Here is a 20153-nt window from a genome sequence, read left to right on the forward strand (position 1 = left end):
AAAATAAATAAATTTAATTGTCGATTAAAATTTTATTTAGAAAATAAAAGACATAACATCAATAAAATAATTTGTATAAATAATAAAGCTGGAATTACAGTTACAATGAAGCAAAAATGAGATACTTGAAACAAAAACATTCTTTACAAAATATAACGTTTTTGAAATCAACTGTTGGTATGGAATATTGACATTAACAAAAAAAAATTGCCATTAACAATAACACAATAAAATAGGAACGAAATATTAACGTAGAAGTAAAACTCAAATAATATGGATAGTATCAGTTTTTGCCACATATTAAATTAATCTTATATTCCGCAGAAATACAGAGACTAGAAATTGAGCGATAAATGTACATTATTGGTATTGCCAGTACAGTAAACTTTTAATTAACGAATAGTACTTACACTAAGCATTTAAAATGTCAATATTGCGTTTGAAATTATATTTTTTTGTTTTTTAAAACAAATAAAACTATTATAGCATAATGCAAGTTTTGATATGGTATTTACTGACAACAGAAAAAAAAGCCTTAAGTTCTTTATTCAACATAGTATTCTATTTTCATTTTTTAATAACACAAAAGCTTACGTCATGAAATATGTTGATAACAAAGAAAAATTTAGAGGAACCAGACGTATTTGCCAAGTTCTTTAGTTGCTATGGAAATAGTTTTTAAAACTATTTTTTAGATAAATGTAGAGTGTGGTATAACCACAAGTGATAACTTTGATGTTTCTTTTTTATTGAAGTAAAAAAATTTTTTCTTACAAATCTGATGTGTCAAATGAAAGCTTTTGTTTGTTGCGCTCATAGCTAAATAACTAAAGTAAAAAAAAAAAAAAAAACTTTGGTCAAAATTATTTAAAAATATCACACTGTATAAAAATGTATAGAATTAATTGCCTTATTGGTCTACCTGAAGATTTACGGTTTTTCTTATTCCGTTTAGACTTTTTTAAATGAAACGTGGCTTTTTTAATATTAAAGCGAGTGACATCGGAATGATAACTTTACGTAAACGGCTTAAGCCTTTTATCAAAATGTTTTCTATCGAATAGAACGTAAGTCGAAACTCGTCTACTAAATAACATTCACGAAATTCGAAGTATTACCGTTACACATACGCTAAGCTTAATCTAAACTCTCTAAGAGTGTACCCGTCGATCACATCCAAATAGCATTATGCTCTTAAATAGATACAATTTATAAACGATTATATGAACATAGAATTAATTGCATTGTGATGATCATCTCCACATGTGACGTTTTCCGAGGGTATAGTGAAATTTATATGGAAATTAAAGTTAATTGAATTCTGTGGTTATTGTGATGTATTGGTTGAATTGTGTATAAGCAGGGCACTCATTTTAGGAGCGTCTATTTTAATAATCTGTTCCTATAATTAATAATTCTACTCTCTAATTATTTAATCACTTACGTATTCGTTTATACTTTTAGTTATATCTATATATTTCTTATATGTCTATTAAAATTAAATGATATTCAGACATTTATAAAAGCTTAAACGATACATTACGTGTGTGTGTGTGTGTTACAAAAAAATTGGCAAGGAAGAGCTTAAGATACCCTTTGTTACTACTACTACACTGCAAATAGTATTTAAAAATTCAAAGAAAAATAAATACTAGATAAAAAAATCTTTTGATTAAACTCAACACTGTTTAGTTCTTTGCGTCACTGTTATGTGTTTCATTTCTTAATTTGACTAAGACAATCTAACCTAAAGTCTAAAATTCGTCGAACCAACGCTACTGTTTTTCGATAATGACCCGGTGAATTATTTCTTCTTACACATAAAAATCAGCCTAAGGCAAAGCGCGCTATTAATGTTCAAAGGTACTGCACAATATTGAAATTACTCAATTCTATTGATCGAATCAGTGCTTAAGTTTGGTGTAATTAAATAAAAAGTTCGAACGAGATCAAGTAAATTTGCATAATTATTTTTCAAATGCGTTTCAAAAAGTTGCTATGAGAATTTTTTTGAATTTTAAAAATATATCGACCAGCCACGTTTTCCATTTTTACGTTTGACAACAAGGGAACATGAAATATTTAGTCAAAGCTTAGACCTATTTGTTCCTCGTGGTATATTCTTACATAGCTTTGAGGTCTTGGCCAAATGATAATATGGATACTTATGGATTGCCAAGTTATTGAAAGAAAATAAAAGATCGTGTAGGTTTGAAGGAGCCAGGCCGCGAACAAGACTAAACACGTTGTGTATTATCAAATCTATCGCACTGACTTTAGGAACAGCAAGAAACGTGAGAAAAAATAAATTAGGGCTGCCAACAAGCAGTTCTATATTTTTATTAAATAGACCATAGAAGCGCTCATATCTTCAATGCAAACGCTACCTGCAAACCTTTGGCTGTGATAACTCCAATATAGTTTAACAAGCAGTTTAACAATCCAACAGAAAACAATCTTTGACACGCGGTGAAAAGCGAAAAAAAAAAAGTATTTTCTCCTAAAATTTAAATTGTTCTTACTGAGCTTGTACTAAGTATATTGGCGTTATCACATAATCATTCGGTGCTTATCTACTGCATTTTCGTGTTCCCTTGTCGAGCCACCTCCAAACACAAGATTTTGTTATTCTCAAGTCAAATTCACAAATCCATCATTTTCTTTTATGTTTCCGTTTCGCTTACTCATATCCAACTTAACATGCGTGTGAGCAGGATATCCGAAATGTATTATTTCTGCCGCCTAAACTATTGTCATTCTAAGAGTACCAACGAATTACAAAAACGTTTATGTTTTCGTTTGTTCAGTGTGCTTAGTCCAAGTTTTTTAACGTTCTCGATAGCGTAAAAGTTAACCCAATTTTGTATGTAGTTGGAACAGCGCTCCTAGCGGCAAACGATCCTATTCCATACAAATATGAGCTAACTTTCAGAACTGGTCGTGGCCTAACGGATAAGACGTCCGGTGCACTCGTTTTGAGCGATGCACCGGTGTTCGAATCTCAGGCGGTTACCAATTTTTCTAATGAAATACGTACTCAACAAATGTTCACGATTGACTTCCACGGTGAAGGAATAACATCGTGTAATAAAAATCAAACCCGCAAAATTATAAATTACGTAATTACTGGTGGTAGGACTTCTTGTGAGTCCGCGCGGGTGGATACCACCGCCTTGCCTATTTCTGCCGTGAAGCAGGTTTGAAGGGTGGGGCAGCCGTTGTAACTATACAGAGACCTTAGAACTTATATCTCAAGGTGGGTGGCGCATTTACGTTGTGGATGTCTATGGGCTCCAGTAACCACTTAACACCAGGTGGGCTGTGAGCTCGTTCACCCATCTGAGCAATAAAAAAAAATAAAAAATAAACTTCTACGCTATCGAGAACGTTAAAAAACTCGCACTAAGCACACTGTTTGGCTTAATCTAAAACACGAAACAACAACACAACCTTTATTTTAAATTAGGAGTTCAAGACCGCACATTATTACGACGTGTACTCAAACGAGACTATTAATAAAATGGCAGTGTTCGATTTACGGATCGGTATAATGTGTATACAAGTCTTTAAATTGTGGCGTATTATTTCTAATAATGCACACGACACTCAGATCTGCCTTTCAACGCATAATCAACTCTAAAAATTGTTAGCTTAAAGTCGTTTTTATTATTATTTAACATTTACATACGACATATTCGGAATGTTTATTTTGCCTTCTATTTTGTGAGGCTGACAAGAATAATTCTTATTTTGTGCTGAATTAAATTCTACGATTGATTATAAGTTCGAGTCGCGGCCTACCTGATGTAATGAAGTCATAGAATTGGAATGAATACAGAAGAGGACCCCGCACAGATTTCCGATAGTTATGATTGTAAATATAAGTTTGGAACTTCTGCATATTCAGTGCTCTATATGTATTCTGTATTAGTTTTACGGAATGCATGTGTGCCAGCGTGCTCTTAGATATATTGCTTTATCAAAATCTCATTTTATATAAATTTGTGCGTGTGTTTGTTTGCAAAAACTTTCGCGAATATATATCTCATACACTATACCAAAACGATTGTGGTAATAATTAAAAATAAAATCTATATCGGAACTGAAACATATTTTTTTTTACAAACTTATTTTGTTTTCTTTTTATTTTTATTTTTTTTCATTTCGTTGTTTGCTGTGTGATTAATTTCACTAAAGCTTTGAAGTCGTTTCTCATTTAATTCGGACAATGCAATCTTTAGGTTTATCATTCACCGACAATCATGGAACCGTCGCGAAACAAGCAAGTATAAATTCATCGAAAAAACACTAACATAAAAATTGACTTAAAAACTATCAAAAAAATTTTTTTGGCAATGTTATGAATAAAACGCGTGTTTTAGGCCTTGAACTCCTTCGTCGCACAATTAATAGAATATCGTTAAATTCACATCGATTACAATTATTATTATTATTACCTACTATAAAGTTTACTAAATTATAAACCACATATATGCGGGAAGTCGATTTTACGGTTAATATAATACTGGATGCGTTTACAGAAAATATACAGCTCACCTCGAATGGCCTTGGATCGAAATAGTTTGGATATATCTGAAACAAAATTTCTTTTCAACTCAATTATGCATACTTAACAGACACAGATACAAAATATTTCTCTATTTTTTCAATATGGCAATCGGCTTGCACCGGTGCCAATGTTGCCAGCGTCGATCTTATAACCAAATGTACGATTATTTACTATTACCTACTTTATGATTTAAAATGCGAAATTTATCTGAATGAAATGAAATCGATTTATCTTAAATTGATTTAAGGATAAAATTAAATGAAACGAAACGAGATGAGATGAAATAAAATAATGTCACAGCAAAATGGTAGGTATTTTCTGACACTTCTTATTCAACACTTAGCCACTTTTACAGATATGGTAAACAATTAATAAGCCACTTTCGTTACACGTTTAGACCTTAAGAAACACGAAAAAAAGAAATACAATTCAAAGCAACTTCACAGCGCTTGACCTGACGCGGACCTAAATAGATAAACATTTACAAATCGTACTGACCTTATTTAAATAAACGCAATCGTCTTAATGCGCTGCTCTGATTTGGTTCAAGTCGTCGTCGGAGTCAGTGGGCGGGGCTTGTTCGGAGCCAGCGAGCACGGTCAAGTGGGTCGAGTCGCTCTGCAGCGTGCTACACTCGCCACTCCAGTTCCCGCATTGAGCTTTCTTCTGTAGCGCTTGAACGTATGACTGGAAACCGTAAAAATGAGGAAATCAAGGCTGAGAAACCTCAAGAAAAACGCAGTTATTAACTTTCGATACGATTCTAAATAATTGTACATAGACAGTGATGCTTTAACAAAAATCGACTTCAAATAGAAAAAAAAGATATTTTAAAATTAAATTAATATTATATATATGACGGAGGAGATACGCTGACGGAGTGTCTTTGAAAAGTGTGACGTCAGCATGCTGACGCCACAGTTATTAAGTTCTCGATGATGACTCATGTTTGGGCTTCCGAAACAAAACTTCACGAGAACCTGGTGAGCTGCGTATATTTCACGAGCAGCATAACAACGTTCCAGAGAGATCCGTACTGTACTACGGCTCGGACATGAATGACCAATCGCTTTTTTTTTCCAACCTATGCTGATAGCCTTGAGAGGCTATTTCAGCTTACTCTAGCGTGTGTAGGTGAGCTCACGGGGCTCAAATCGGAGAATTGCTAACACTGACCCTAGCAAGAGCAGTGCTTCGCAGAATCTACCACCGGGTCGGAAACGCGACCCACTGAGAAGATCCGGCGAGAAACTCAGTGGGCTGTGTCTGTGGGTTAATTCGCTCGTCGAGCCCTTTGTCGCAAGCGACGGGTTCGACGAGAACGGTGGCCGGTGCTTGTAGTGCCTAAAAGCACCGTTAATGGATCAGGAGGATCCGTGATGACGTGCTTTGGGCGACGTCGACGGTTTACCATTCGGTCTACAGGATCGGGTATGTAGTTTCCAGCGGCCACGACAAGAGGGTTCTCATGTCGTACCGTCTTCTCAAAGTGGCGCAGCGATGCCGACTGTAGATACTTACTGACGGTGAGACCAATCGCTAGACAGCACGGCCGTATTTATAGAGCTTGGTACATGTGAGCGTGTTTACACGTTTTGAAAGTATTGAAATTACAATAGAAGGGTAAACAGTCCCCGAAACAGAATTTCAATTAAGTTTACTCCATTGAAATATCGAAGATTTTTTGTTATGATATTTTTTCTAAATTTTTAACTTTAAATGGCACTCCTGTAATGTTGCAAAAATGACACTTAAACCAAACGTCTTTTGCCCCTCGATATGAAATCGCATACGATAATAGTCCTTTAATTAATTTCAAAATGCAAAGATCACAATCTTTATCCCTTTTACTGAAAACGTTTAACACTCAAAACGGTACTCAGAAAGTAAACAATTGAACGCACTAGGGTTAATAAAATTAAAAACGGCGGTTGGGTGTGTCCTCGATATTGACACACAATTAGCGATGAAGCATCACAGTCCAGGGTCACTGGTAAGTAATGAACTCGACTGTCTTTGACGACAAAACACACCTTGAAACGGATAGTTAGATCGAGTAATGTCTACAATGAACCACGTTTATATTTCTAACGCAATAGACCGATTAAATGAACCGGTGCTAAATTGTATTTATTATTTTCTTGTCTTTATCTCAGCTGTAAAACCGTAACTTTTATTTTCGTAGCTACCTAAAGCTTGTGCTCTCAACATACGAATCCTAAATTACAATCGAATGACTTTACAATGAAAACGGTTTTCTGTCGATTTTTACCGATCTTAGAACGTTACTATTAAACGTTTCTTCTTGTGCTGATCCCTATATGTCGGGTCGTGCAGCATATTTTTTTTCCCATTCAGCCATGTATTTTTTGGATTCACATTACCGTCTACATTTAGGTTGGCCGTCAGGTAGGTCATTTTGATCATTGTTCAAGTTTTCAAATTGCCTTTTCATTCCAAAGAGTTTGTGTTGTTTACTAAATGAGTTTTTTTTGTGTTCATTAGTATTTTTTTTCTAAACGGAACATCAATATATACAAAACATAGCAAGAATTTCGTTGAAATACAAGGATGAATTCCGTGATAATTAATTCTAAATCAACAGTGAATGGATCAAGTTTTTTTTTAATTGTTTATAAAATGTTATGCTGTTACTGGAGCGCATAGACATCTACAAAGTAAATGCGCCACCCACCTTGAGATATAAGGTCTCAGCATAGTTAGAACGACTGCCCCGGCCTTCAAACGGCACAAATAGGCGGGGTGGTGGTACCTACCCGTGCGGACTCACAAGAGGTCTTACGAACAGTAAACAAGAGGTCCTACCATCAGTAAAACAATTTTGTTTTTCCTCCCCGTCGGACGGATTCATTTTGTTGGTTTTAAGTTTATTTTATACAAAAGCTTAGGTCTTTTATTTATCGATTGAGGCACTACGAAGTCTGCCGGGTCAGCTAGCAAGTGATAATGATGAGCCTTAATCGGATACCTGGGATATAACATCTCCGTGAGCGGTGCGCACTTGGTACAGATATCGGTACTTGCGTTGCTTCATCTCGGCTCGTTGCTCGCGTGTGATCGGACGGGTCTGCTGAGCTTTGAGGCGTCGTTTCTGAGCGCTTATACCTGAAAATTCAATTATGTTGTTGCGTTCATTTCTATCGTCCCCCCGAAAACCAATCTCGTTTATATTTAACGTGGTCCTTTCATTCAATTATATGGAGTAGTGAAAGGGTATTTGGTTTAAGCGACATCTCGCTAAATACGTAACATTTATCTTTGTAATTAAAGGTGCGTTTTATTTGGCATCAGCACAACAGCTCGATGTTTTTAATTGAACTTCAATTAAATTTACTCCATTCAAATAGTTCAAGAACTTTATTTGTTATGATGTTTTTTCCAAATTTTAAATTTTAAAAGGCTCTCCTGTAATGTTGCAATCAATAATTTCGCTTAAACCAAATAACCTTTCACCTCTCGATATGTTGAAAGACAGTCCTAAAATGATACTAAAACGACTCGACAAAATCACACGACAGACCAAACAAAACATGAAAATAGCATAGATCCGGTAATATATGACCCGGTTTTTTAATCTTCGAACGCAACTGTAATCTCCGGATAACGTCAGTGTATATATTGCGACGTGACACTCCATCGTGTCATCTCCGCTGCGTCAATCACATCCAATGTTCACTTTATTCAATTCGCTTAATGGATACGGCGCGGGCGAGTGGAATGGGAATCGGTCGTTTAGTTTCGCGGATCAAAGAATCTATTTTATTATAATTCATTCAGTTGTCCACTGCCGGCTGGATGAAAACGAAAAACAATACGTTTTAAAGTTATTTTATCAAATCTCCACGAGAGCCTTGAAAATGTTCACGGAATAAAACTTCCGATTGCGAATTTAATATCATATAAATAAATCGCATTTTTATTAAGAAACGTGTTGTTTTTAAGCTTTAATTTTTAAAAATCAATAAAATTGTTTTGACACTAGAGCTTGTTTTATTCGAAATGTCAAAAACAAAAAAGAACATCTACTACGTAAAATGAATATAAATCTTAGTAGTAAGGGTTCGGTGATTACGACTGATTTTCGATCATAGGGCCGAACATTAAGCTAATTATTTATTTATTTTTATTTTATTTATTTATTTCACCATTATCCTGCCCTTCTCCTTATCACCTGGGGTCGGCGCAACATGTTTTCTCCTTTCATACTCTTCTATCATATACCATTTCTTCGCTCACTCCCTTCTTACCCATATCGTTTTTCACGCAATCCATCCATTTCTTCTTAGGTCTACCTCTTCCTCTATGCCCTTCCACATTCATAGTTAACATTCTCTTACCAAACTCGTTTTCATTTCGTCTCATCACGTGTCCATACCATCCCAAATGCGCACTTCTCAGCTTCTCTGGCACAGGTGCCACTTTCAGACTTCCTCTAACGTATTCATTCCGTATTCTAACCATTCTCGTTACTCCACACATCAATCGTAACATTCGCATCTCTGCTGCATGCAATCGCCTTACATCCGCTACCTTAGTCGTCCAACAAGCTGATCCATACAAGACGGCAGCCCTTATTAAGGTCTTATATATCTTCCCTTTATTTATTTATTTATATATTATACATTAATTTTAGAGTACAATTTCCTACGGGGATTTGATTTAGGACTTTATTAAAAAGCATTGTGTATTATAAAAATATTTAGTTACAACACAAGTCATTATTAACACAGTTAAAAAACAACTTAATTCGATTCTAGAAAATTAAAATGGAATTAGAATTCCGATTTTAACTCCGAAATCCGAAGTTGCTTTTACGTAACGCAGTGTACGTAAAAATTATGCTAAATCCGTATTTTCTGTTATCAACTTACGACCCTTGATCTATGACCCGTTGTTGTAATAAATTTTAAGCATAAAAAGTTAGTATAGGTATATTCATTTCTCATGACCAAAATACTACTAAAGATAAAGATTCACAATGTTAGGAACTAAATCGATCACGTTTATTGTATAACAATTAGCTACTAACTAACTTTTTAAAGAAGCGAGACAAAGGGAATACTTTATAAGACAGGTATTTTTTCATTCATTCCTAGGCTTTTTATTAAGAAAGTTATATTTAAAATTTTAATTTGAACTCATTTGTTTTATACAAATAAAAGAAATTTAGTGTATTCCTGATGAAACAAATAATAAAATAGTTGAATGTGTTTTCCACATAATTCCCAGATTAGTACAATTAATTGAAACATGTGTTCGTCCATTTCCATGAAATCAGTTAGATACTACAACGTAGTCGAAAATAGACTTAAAAAAAATAGATACAGATCTATTTTTCACAGGCGCGCAGGCCTTCATTTCATTTAGTAGTTATTATGTTTTATAACGTCGAGTGCGTGCGTCATGTCTTAGGTCGCGAATTAAGGAGAACAGCTGTCAAGTTTATACAATGTGTTACAAAATACCCCGTAAAAAATATACTTAATTATTATCAAAGCCAATAATTATGTCAACCCTAGTAAGCTGTCATGTCTGGGAACTAGATTATTTAACAGAAAGGCCTACGTACCTATTGTATCTAATTTTAATTGTCTATTTTAATAATTTTTCTATTTTTCATTCATAAATGTTTGCTACCTCAATACAAGGATGTCATTAAACTTAAGTACTACTGTTTACCATGATTGTTCTGCCAAGAGTAACCGGCTATGATGATGACGATGATGTCTCTATCTGTTTACACTAGAATTCACCTAAGCAAGTTCACCCACCCACAGAATGAAAAGGTTTTGAATGAAACCATCACTTAGCTATGAATTTATATTATTAATGATCAAAGTTAACAGGGATCTTGACCTAACAGGAAAAAGTATGCATATAATGATCAATGACGTCATTATCATTTTTGACTACCAATTTAAAAAAGTATCTTCTGCCGCTTTTGTGGGCGTTAGTCACCACAGACCACTACGATATTTGAAAGATACCTGAATATCGATAAAGACGTCTTCAATCTTGAATATATAAAAAATCCGAAAAACCACTTTCAAACTGTCCGTCTACCGAGCAACATCACCCCTATTAATCTTGTGTATTTGACTTTAATCTATAGTTAAGTTATCGTTTATTTTGGCCAGAAATGATATCACAAAAATGTATTGGGGCTAATTTATTTTGGCCACAAATGATATCACAAAAATGTATTGGGGCTAATCCGTAATATGTAAACTTTGCGAAGCCATTTCGAAAAAGAGCTGCCTGGTTCCCTGTTCGACATAAGAAATTGATTTATTTATTTTTACTAAGAAATGTAAAGGTGTCGAACTTGTTACCTCACGATTATAAGAAAAGTACGATACCGTTATGCAGTACAAACGTTTTTTTTTTTTTATATCGAAACTGAATACTCACTTTGCGCACGTGTCTTATCTCGATTGATCATGAACCGTTCTATTAATAACATTACGAGGCATACCAAAATAAATGAATTCTAATGGCACTCACTTTGCTCGTGGTAGATTCCGGTGGCCGTGAGCGCGCATTGCGCTGTGAGTCCCACGATGGCTGCAGCAGGCCAGGCTGCCAACGTCAACCAAGACATGCGACACGGTGGAGCCACGGCTGGTTCCAACTTCGCACGCTCCCATAACTAATCAAAATTTTTAGTAGTATCATAATTTTGTCCCCGTCGCTGGCATAATAGAGCATTTCAGCACTTTTTATCGTTTGTTTAATTAAGCCTATTGGAAAAAAAAACGAATGTCATCTATCTTGAGATCAGTTGTAGTACCTGATGTATTTTTAATACGCTTTTATTAGCTTCAGACGTATGTATGTTTGCCGTTACAAAAAAAAGCGTGGGGTGCTGCGTGGGGTTTTCAGAATATTATCAAAATAACCCTTCTACTCATATCTGTTCATAAAATATTTATATCTACTTATACCATGCACCCCACGCTTTTTTTACAATAAAATAATTTACACTATTTTTAATTCAAATTTATTAAAATATATTTTCTATTTTTTAGTTGGATTTTCTCTAAAAGCGTATTTTGTTAGTTTTTTTAAACTATTATATATATTATAATAGTTAAGGTACTCTTCAATGCAGAGCAAAGTATTAATTTGTGTGACAAATAAGCAATTATTTATATACTTTTACAAATAACTTGACAATTGTATTCAGTAGAGGACATTATGCCTTAGATCAACGGCTCTCAACCAACGTGTCGTGACACATTTGTGGGTCGCAAGCCCTGTAAAGTGTGTCACGAGATTTAAAAATCCGATGTTTTTATCTAAAGTAACCCAAGAGAATTGTATATTACATAATATAACATTACTACGTTATATAAATTAAAGGTGTATTTTTTTAATGAATGAACATACACCTACCTACCTTCACTTCAACTATCAAAAATATTGTGAGTAAAAAAGATTGAGAGCCACTGCTCTGGACGGCGAGCCTATGGATAGATATCACAACGAGAAAACCGGCAAGCACCTATGACGCCGAAATCTTATTTGCATTATAACAATGGCTTAAAGGATGGTACCCTTCAAACCGGAACTATCCGCGGGAAAAAACGTTAAATTTAAAATAAGGTATATTTCGTTGAAAAATTTAAAGTTTTTAAAAACTATAAACCATCAAACCGATAAAAAATAATTACGAAAATTTTGTAGTAACATATTTTTAAATTAATGGAATTTCAATTTCGATAATTCCGCTAACAATTAAATTATTCAAACTACATTTCCTACACAAAAAGATTGAACTCCAAGGAAATCGAAGCCTTATAATTTAGGTCAAACCTATGACGTCTTATGTGATCATCATTACGTTGTCAAACTTTGAGTGATGAATCATTCAGTTGAATAATTCGAAATTCAAACGGAACTACTTTTACGGTACGAATGTTCGTCCGTACGTCCGGGAATCGATTTTACCGTTCAATTCCAATAAAATATCAACGCCAATAAATACACAACACTAAGACCTTTTACATTACAGTCCATAAATATACCGTACAGACACTATTCTGCGCAAACAATGTTGCTACGATCGAGAACTCGATTAAAAACATATTTGTTCTCTGGAAATGGAATACATACAAATAGTACGTTCTATTTAAACATAGTCTGGACAAACGATTTCTCTTTAAAGAACGTTTTTTGTTATTGGAAAGGCAAAGGTTTCGGTTGAAATTGAAATAGTTCTCAACGGTAAACAGTTTTTAATTCGTATCTGAAAAACTTTTTTTTATTTTATGGTTTAGCTAAAGGTTTTTTTTTTATTGCTTATATGGGTGGACGAGCTCACAGCCCACCTGGTGTTAAGTGGTTACTGGAGCCCATAGGCATCTACAACGTAAATGCGCCACCCACCTTGAGATGAGTTCTAAGGTCTCAGTATAATAATAATAATAATAGTTTCGTTTGTCGTACGCGAGACCTGCGCATTGAATACTGTGTACACTACGGGTACGTATATATAAACAATGCATCGGACTGACCCATTTTAGCATCATCATTCTTTCAAAGAAGTAGTCCAGGGAGGTAGCTATTATTGCACCGCCGTACACGCTCGTTCCGAAGATTGTTAGAACTGAAAACATCAAACAAACAGTACTTACGGTGAATTGCGTGTTCCATGCGTAATACAGACGGTAATTACAGACTGAGAGCTAACAATGTAGGTCCTACGTTTTAGTTAACTACCTAATTACGTTATTTTAGTACGTATGTATTAATTTCAGATGTTGCACATTAATTGCGGTTTATTCTCGTTTCGTAACTAAAATGAATCACACGTTGTCTAATTAGATTTATAGCAGAACATTGAAAGTTTTGAAAGACGTATTACGCAATTAATTACAAATTATTATCATTCATAATAAATTATGTTTTCTCGAACGAAACCATAATGTGTCAGTCATAATAATTCTTGAATCGCGTCATATCTGACAGAATAATCTTGTTGCAACGTTTTATCGTGGCAATAAAACGAGGATAAGATATTAAAATGCCTTCTTACCTTTCTTCCAGTATAAGTTGATAACTGCGAAAAATATACCGGAGCATAGCAGCACCACAACGCACATCCAATACTGTAACAAAATATTAATAAAACCCCTACAGATTGCGCACACTGTAATTGAAACATCGAAAAAAAAAAACATATATTTCATCCATCCAAATTTGGAATGTCAATAAACTTTCGGAGACGACCTTCGCCAAAATGCCGAATTCGTACTTATTCAGAGAAGAAAAAAAAACCCTGAATCGATCGCGGCTGCATATAATTTCGCCAGGGCAGCGACTAAAGCCCATATACCGTAGATTAGTTTGTAAACTTTTTGCTTTAACTTTTTTTAATGCTTTTGCCCTGTTCATTCTTCAATTTTTATTCAATTATTATTATTTATTATTCAGTATCTCTGTGTATCTAAGGTGTACAGATATGTTAAATCTAATAAGTCCATTTGATTATCGACTGTTGAAATGCTTTTTTTGCATAGATAGGACGTCGACCTGACGACTCACTCGGTGTTAAATAATTACCCTTCAAAGAAAGTGGTGGGCACTTTCAATATTCGCCTCGATCCTTAGTCATCCATTGATCATAATTTTACAGCATATGTTAAAGTATTAAATAGAAACTACTAAAGGCCGAACGTTGTCAAATTCCGTCGTCCGATCACAATTTTTTATTATGAAATACCGCAATGTGAAATGGAACAACTATGACGTCTACTATAAAATGCAAATTATTTTCAATAAGCCGTTTGAAGTGAATTAGAAAAATGTTATTAAAACAGACGTTCCTCTTCAAGTATTTTTTTTTAAATCTATGAAAAGAGAAAGCGAGTAATTGAATTTCTAGTGATTACTCTCGTATAATCCTCATAATAAATATTGAATAATTTTCCATTTCAAGCATAAGAATGTCCAATCGACGGCTTCACCTATGCAGCGAAACTCAAGTACAAAAGTAAGTTCTATATAAAAAAAAATACTTTTGGTTATGACTAAACTAAAACCTCATACGAACAATTCTCTTAAGTATGAAATAAAAGTATCTTTAAGAATAAAAAATCTGTATATTAGTTGGTCAATTGAATACCTATAAATCTTTATTATTTGATAAATTATACATTTTCAAACTAATCAACAATGCGCTCCGGTCAGATAGATTGCACCAATTGAAATAATTGAATGCTTGCAGATCGTCGGTCGTTGATAATAAATTTGATAATGTACTGTTCATAAACGGTATGACCTCATTGATTTAATAGGGCTGACTTGAAGATAACCAAACTTTTCGAATGTGAAATACAAAATTCGAATAGTTAAAATGCTAAATATGCTTGGCAAGAAAACTGTGTGCTTGACAACCTAACGAAAATTTTATACAAGTTAGAAAATTTTATAAAATTTTAACGAAAATTTTATATTATTTAGAATGCTTGCCTATCATCTAGATATATGATTGCCAATATCACAGAGTTACGAACCAACATAATATACGTGACGACAGAGCAAAACAGAAGGCGCACCCATTATTGAACAATTGTGAGAGCACAAAAGTCTATAAAATAGATATTTCAAAACGTTTTTCCATTCTTAATACATAGCATAGATTCGGTTTTTGCGTTGGTTCCAAAATGTCTTGCCGTTTTATGACTAATATTATAATGGAAATTATTTTAATTACTTCAGATTTAACAGCATTTATCAAAAGAAACCTGCAAAAACCTGAACCGCACTAAAAATAATTTCAAGATACTCTTGCATACCTATATCTTGTCTACTAAGCAACGACAGTCGCTAGGTAGAATATCATGCCTTTGGAGTCTTTAACTATAGACAAGTATTTTTGATCGTCTATGGCCTCTTTTAAACGCTTAACATGATACTGCCTCGAGAAAATACAATATTACGAGAATCTGACGCCCACCGGGGATCGATAGAGCAACACGTGGTTTAATATTTAGTATAACCAAGGGACACTATACTCTTCTTTGATTTACTCTGGCAAGCTTGGAACTTTGGAGTAGCTGTGGGCATATTCACGTCACGTACGTACTTAATAGGTTGGGGAATAAGTCTTTTCGCATTATAGTATGTATGAACTTGTAATAAAATCTCTTTGGCTATACTATTTGTATCTGGCTGGTTTTAGTATCATTAAACATTTAAAATTTAAAGAAGATAATTCCAAATTCAAATTATGAAAATGTGCGATTTTTATTTATTTTTCGTACTGTTAAGATGATTGAATCTAATAAAGAAATTCGATACATTTTAAAATTTTACTACAAAAAAGGTAAAAACGCAACGCAAGTCGCGAAAAAAATGCGATGTTTATGGACCTAGAGCAGTGCCTGTGAGAGTAACACAAATTTGGTTTAAGCGTTTTCAATCCGGAAATTTTGATGTCAAAGTTGCACGTCGCTCTGATCGTCCTATTACGGATAAAATGGATGGCATTTTTAAAAAAGTGGAGTAATCTGGCATATCAGTAGTCACGACGTAGCTGAAAAACTGGGAATTTACCACAGAAGAGATCTGAATGTTTTGGCATTTGAAAAAAATTGGGTACACAAAAAAGGTCGTTATTTGGGTACCTCACGAGCTCACTGAAAGAAACCTAATGAACCGTGTACTCATTTGTGATTCTTTATTATGACGTAATGAAACCGAACCATTTTTGAAGAAGTTGATAACTGGTGATGAAAAGAGGATCACGTACGGCAAGAACGTGCGAAAAAGGTCGTGGTCAAAGGCCGGTCAGGCTTCACAGACTGTGGCGAAGCCCGGATTAACTCGCAACAAGGTGATACTGTGTGTGTGGTTTGATTGGACGGGCATTATTCATTATGAGCTTTTACCACCAGGCAGGACCATCGATTCTGAACTCTACTGCGAACAACTGATAAGATTAAAGCAAGAAGTTGAAAGAAAGCGGCCGGAATTAATCAACAGAAGGGATGTGGTTTTTCATCATGATAACGCTAGACCTCACACATCTTTAGCCACTCAGCAAAAATTAAGAGAGCTTGGCTGGGAGGTGTTAATGCATCCGCCGTGTAGTCCTGACCTTGCACCTTCAGATTTCCACCTCTTTCGGTATCTTCAAAATTCTTTAGGCAGTGCTTTTTTTTTTTTTATAGCTTAGGTGTGTGGACGAGCTCACAGCCCACCTGGTGTTAAGTGGTTACTGGAGCCCATAGACATCTTCGACGTAAATGCGCCACACACCTTAAAAGGTCAGGTTAACATCACGAGAGGACTGCCAAAACCAATTGTCGCGGTATTTTGATCAGAAGCCCCAAAATTTCTATAGCAATGGGATCATGTCCCTACCTACAAGACGGCAAAAAGTTATCGAACAAAATGGTACCTACACACTTTAGTTAAATGTAAATAAACTAGATTAAAAAATCGCGAATTTTCTTAAAAAATGCGAAGAAACTTTTTCCCCGACCTATTATATACACAACTACAAGTACCCATTTTATAAACTTCCAATTGGAATACTTTTATGACATTTTTATTCTACATCTTCGATACTTATAAAATAAAGTAGCTTTGATCTTTTAACCCGTCAGAGATAAGTTAGTTAAAATAAATATATTACAAAGTATCAAGATCTGTATCGCCTTTGTTCAATCAAATAAAAGGATCCAATTTTTTTTATTATATGAGAGAGACAGACAAGCTTTATGAAATACTCGGTCAAACAAGTAACCTATAGACACCACATCCTGAATGTCATCGCCAATCTTGAGCCATGAGGTCAAAAAACTCTTACTTTTTTACTTTGAATATTCTAACAAAAATAAAATTTGATTATAACTCTAACAGATATCAGATACACTTTCAATCTGTAATTTTAATGTGTCACCTATTTCTATGAAATAAGAGTTTCTGACATGATAATAACTTATCAGACTGCTAATCAGGAGATACGCTAAGTGACTCTCAGGCTCGACTTTAGTTGTTAACGCTATAGTCACCATCTTTGCCTATAATATTCTTCTTTTGCCCGTACTTATACTCATTGCCAATAAAAAAGATTAAGGAGTAAAAATAACAAGAAGAACAACTTCAAACACACAAAACACTATCGCAAATTTCCGATCAAAGCCAGGTCCTATTGGCTCCGGCGTTTGGGACACTATTGAACAAACGAACCAACGAGTGTTAGAATTATGTTTACGGATTAAAAAAGAAAAAAAATGTACGTATTTTTTTTCACTACATAGTATAAAAACAAAGCCGCTTTCGCTGTCCCTATATCTGCCTGTCCCTATGTATGCTTAAATCTTTAAAACTACGCAACGGATTTTGATGCGGTTTTTTTTAATATATAGAGTGATTGAAGAGGAAGGCTTATATGTATAATAACATCCATTAAACAGTGGAGAAATCAATAATAAATTACAGTTTCCGAAGCGAAGCGAGGACGCGTCGCTAGTTCTTTATAATTTACTCAAGCAAATTTTTGTACATACTTCGTTTCTAAATACATTCAAAAATTAACTAACTTCGTCACATTATAATTTATCAAATTGTGAAAGTCACATACATATTAGTTTATACTTTCGCGGAATACGATAGATAGCGTTAGATAACATGTAAAATGTATACCGCATTCGATATCATACGTTTGGCGCACGCTTATTCGCGAATCAATTTACATTTATCATGTTTATTAGGCTGTTTCTCTTTCGTTAGTACGTTCACATTGTAACTAAGAGTTTTTACGAGAAATCTATTACATGTTTTAGAATTCTAAACAGGTTTTTGGCTTGTGTCTCAACGAATACTGAAACAGGTAACTCACACAATCAAACCGACATATAAGTTTCCAACCACATACGTTTGATCACTCTTATAATCCATATATAGTAACCGGCAAACATCGTGAGCAAATGACCTTGACTGCGCAGAACCGAATTTTAGATCACTTTGGTGGTGAGGGTGAGGCGCGACGGCAGGGGAAATCGTATCGAGCGCGTTATTGGTAGATCAGTCGAACCTTGCGTCCCGCACCGCGCCTTCGTTCCGCTTGCTCACAAAAGTACGCTTGCGTACAGTGAAAAGTCTATCGTTATTAATCGTTAAGTTATATTTTGTTATAATTGCTTGTTGACTTTGTTGCCATTGCTATTTGTTGAGTGTTTGTTGATTTTTTATAAAAAATACACTATGCCGCGACAAACTGGTGTAGTATTCAAAAGAAAGGGTAGAAAAATTGTGTACGACGTATATTGCTTCATTATAAAACAGGGGAAGAATGATATTATGGAAAAAGTAAAACAGACTTCGGAAGCAACAAAAACATCAGTGAGTACTGTTAGGTGCATTATTAACGAAGCTAAAGGCTCTGGCTTGCTCATCGTGCTTGGGACTCCGGGTAAGAAAAGATCAGGGAAGAAGAAAGTTACCGGAATGGATAGTTTCGTTCAATCTGTAATAAAAAGATGTAATCATAATAACTACATAACAGGCAGCGAAACTCCGTACCGTAAAAAGGCTTCGAAAATTTTAAAGAAGATATACATTTTAATGGCTCGGAATGAAGTTTACGACGAATTATGAAAGAGCTAGGCTTCAGATGGAAAAAAAAAACAGAAAATAATCGGAAGCTGGTAATTGAAAAAAGTAACATTCGATTACTACGAATCGAATATCTTCAAAAAATAATTAATTATAGACAAAAAAGAGATCGAACCGACCGAGTCGTAAACTACACCGATGAGCCCTATGTCGACTTATCACGATGATGGCGACTCGGGTGATGAAAACAGTGATGATGATAATGGTCAAGATTATGATAACGAAAAAAAATTACAAATACCAGCTTCGCTTCAACTGAACGAAGACCTGGCAACAGCTCTAGTTTTGACTTAATAGAAGGAATATCTATTTTACCCCAAGATTAAATTATTATAATTATTAACCTATATTTTTTGTTGATGTTCTAATAAATATATAAATAAATACATATGTTGATTTTAATAATTTAATTGCATTATGACGCAGAGTAAATAATGTTTTTGCATGTGAGTGTACCATGCGCAAACTTACCCCCACTACGTCAACAAATGCTCAAGAAGTTTGCCGGCTATTATACTCGTACGTGACAGCGATATTACATTTCATTTTGAATCACCAGTTGCGTTATTTTAGAGACTACAGTTTAATTAACAATGAACATCGTTTCATAATACTTTAATTTTGAATTCATCTCTCCTTTTATTTATTCTAAAAACTAGCTGACCTTCGTAGTGCTTCAATCGATAAATAAGAGGCCTAAACTTTTGTATAAGATAAAAAACAAACAAAAGGAATCCGTCCGACGGGGGCACATCAAAGGAAAAACAATTTTTATATTTTGTTTAATTCTGAGCGTTTTCATATTTATCTACCTTTTAAACCTTCTCTGGACTTCCACAAATAATTCAAGACCAAATTAGCCAAATCGGTCCAGCCGTTCTCGGGTTTTAGCGAGACTAACGAACAGCAATTCATTTATATACGAAAAAAAGGC

The 20153-nt window shown here is 34.5% G+C and overlaps 1 protein-coding gene across 2 annotated transcripts in view; it reads right to left on the reverse strand.

Moving 5' to 3' along the window:
- Window positions 1-8: 8 nt before the first annotated feature.
- LOC101745930 (transmembrane protein 198) overlaps window positions 9-20153 on the reverse strand; it is a 26737-nt gene continuing 6592 nt past the window's right edge. For both annotated transcript variants that reach the window (XM_004933093.5, XM_012696334.4), the window contains exons 5-10: window positions 13629-13701; window positions 13108-13199; window positions 11096-11240; window positions 7560-7696; window positions 5069-5257; window positions 9-4593 (exon numbers count right to left, since the gene is read on the reverse strand). In XM_004933093.5, the coding sequence (XP_004933150.1) occupies window positions 5093-5257; window positions 7560-7696; window positions 11096-11240; window positions 13108-13199; window positions 13629-13701 (612 nt within the window). In that variant the 3' untranslated portion in view covers window positions 9-4593; window positions 5069-5092. The remainder of the gene's footprint in view (window positions 4594-5068; window positions 5258-7559; window positions 7697-11095; window positions 11241-13107; window positions 13200-13628; window positions 13702-20153) is intronic.

Source organism: Bombyx mori, chromosome 1 (genome assembly GCF_030269925.1).
Source record: "Bombyx mori chromosome 1, ASM3026992v2".
Lineage (NCBI taxonomy): Eukaryota > Metazoa > Arthropoda > Insecta > Lepidoptera > Bombycidae > Bombyx > Bombyx mori.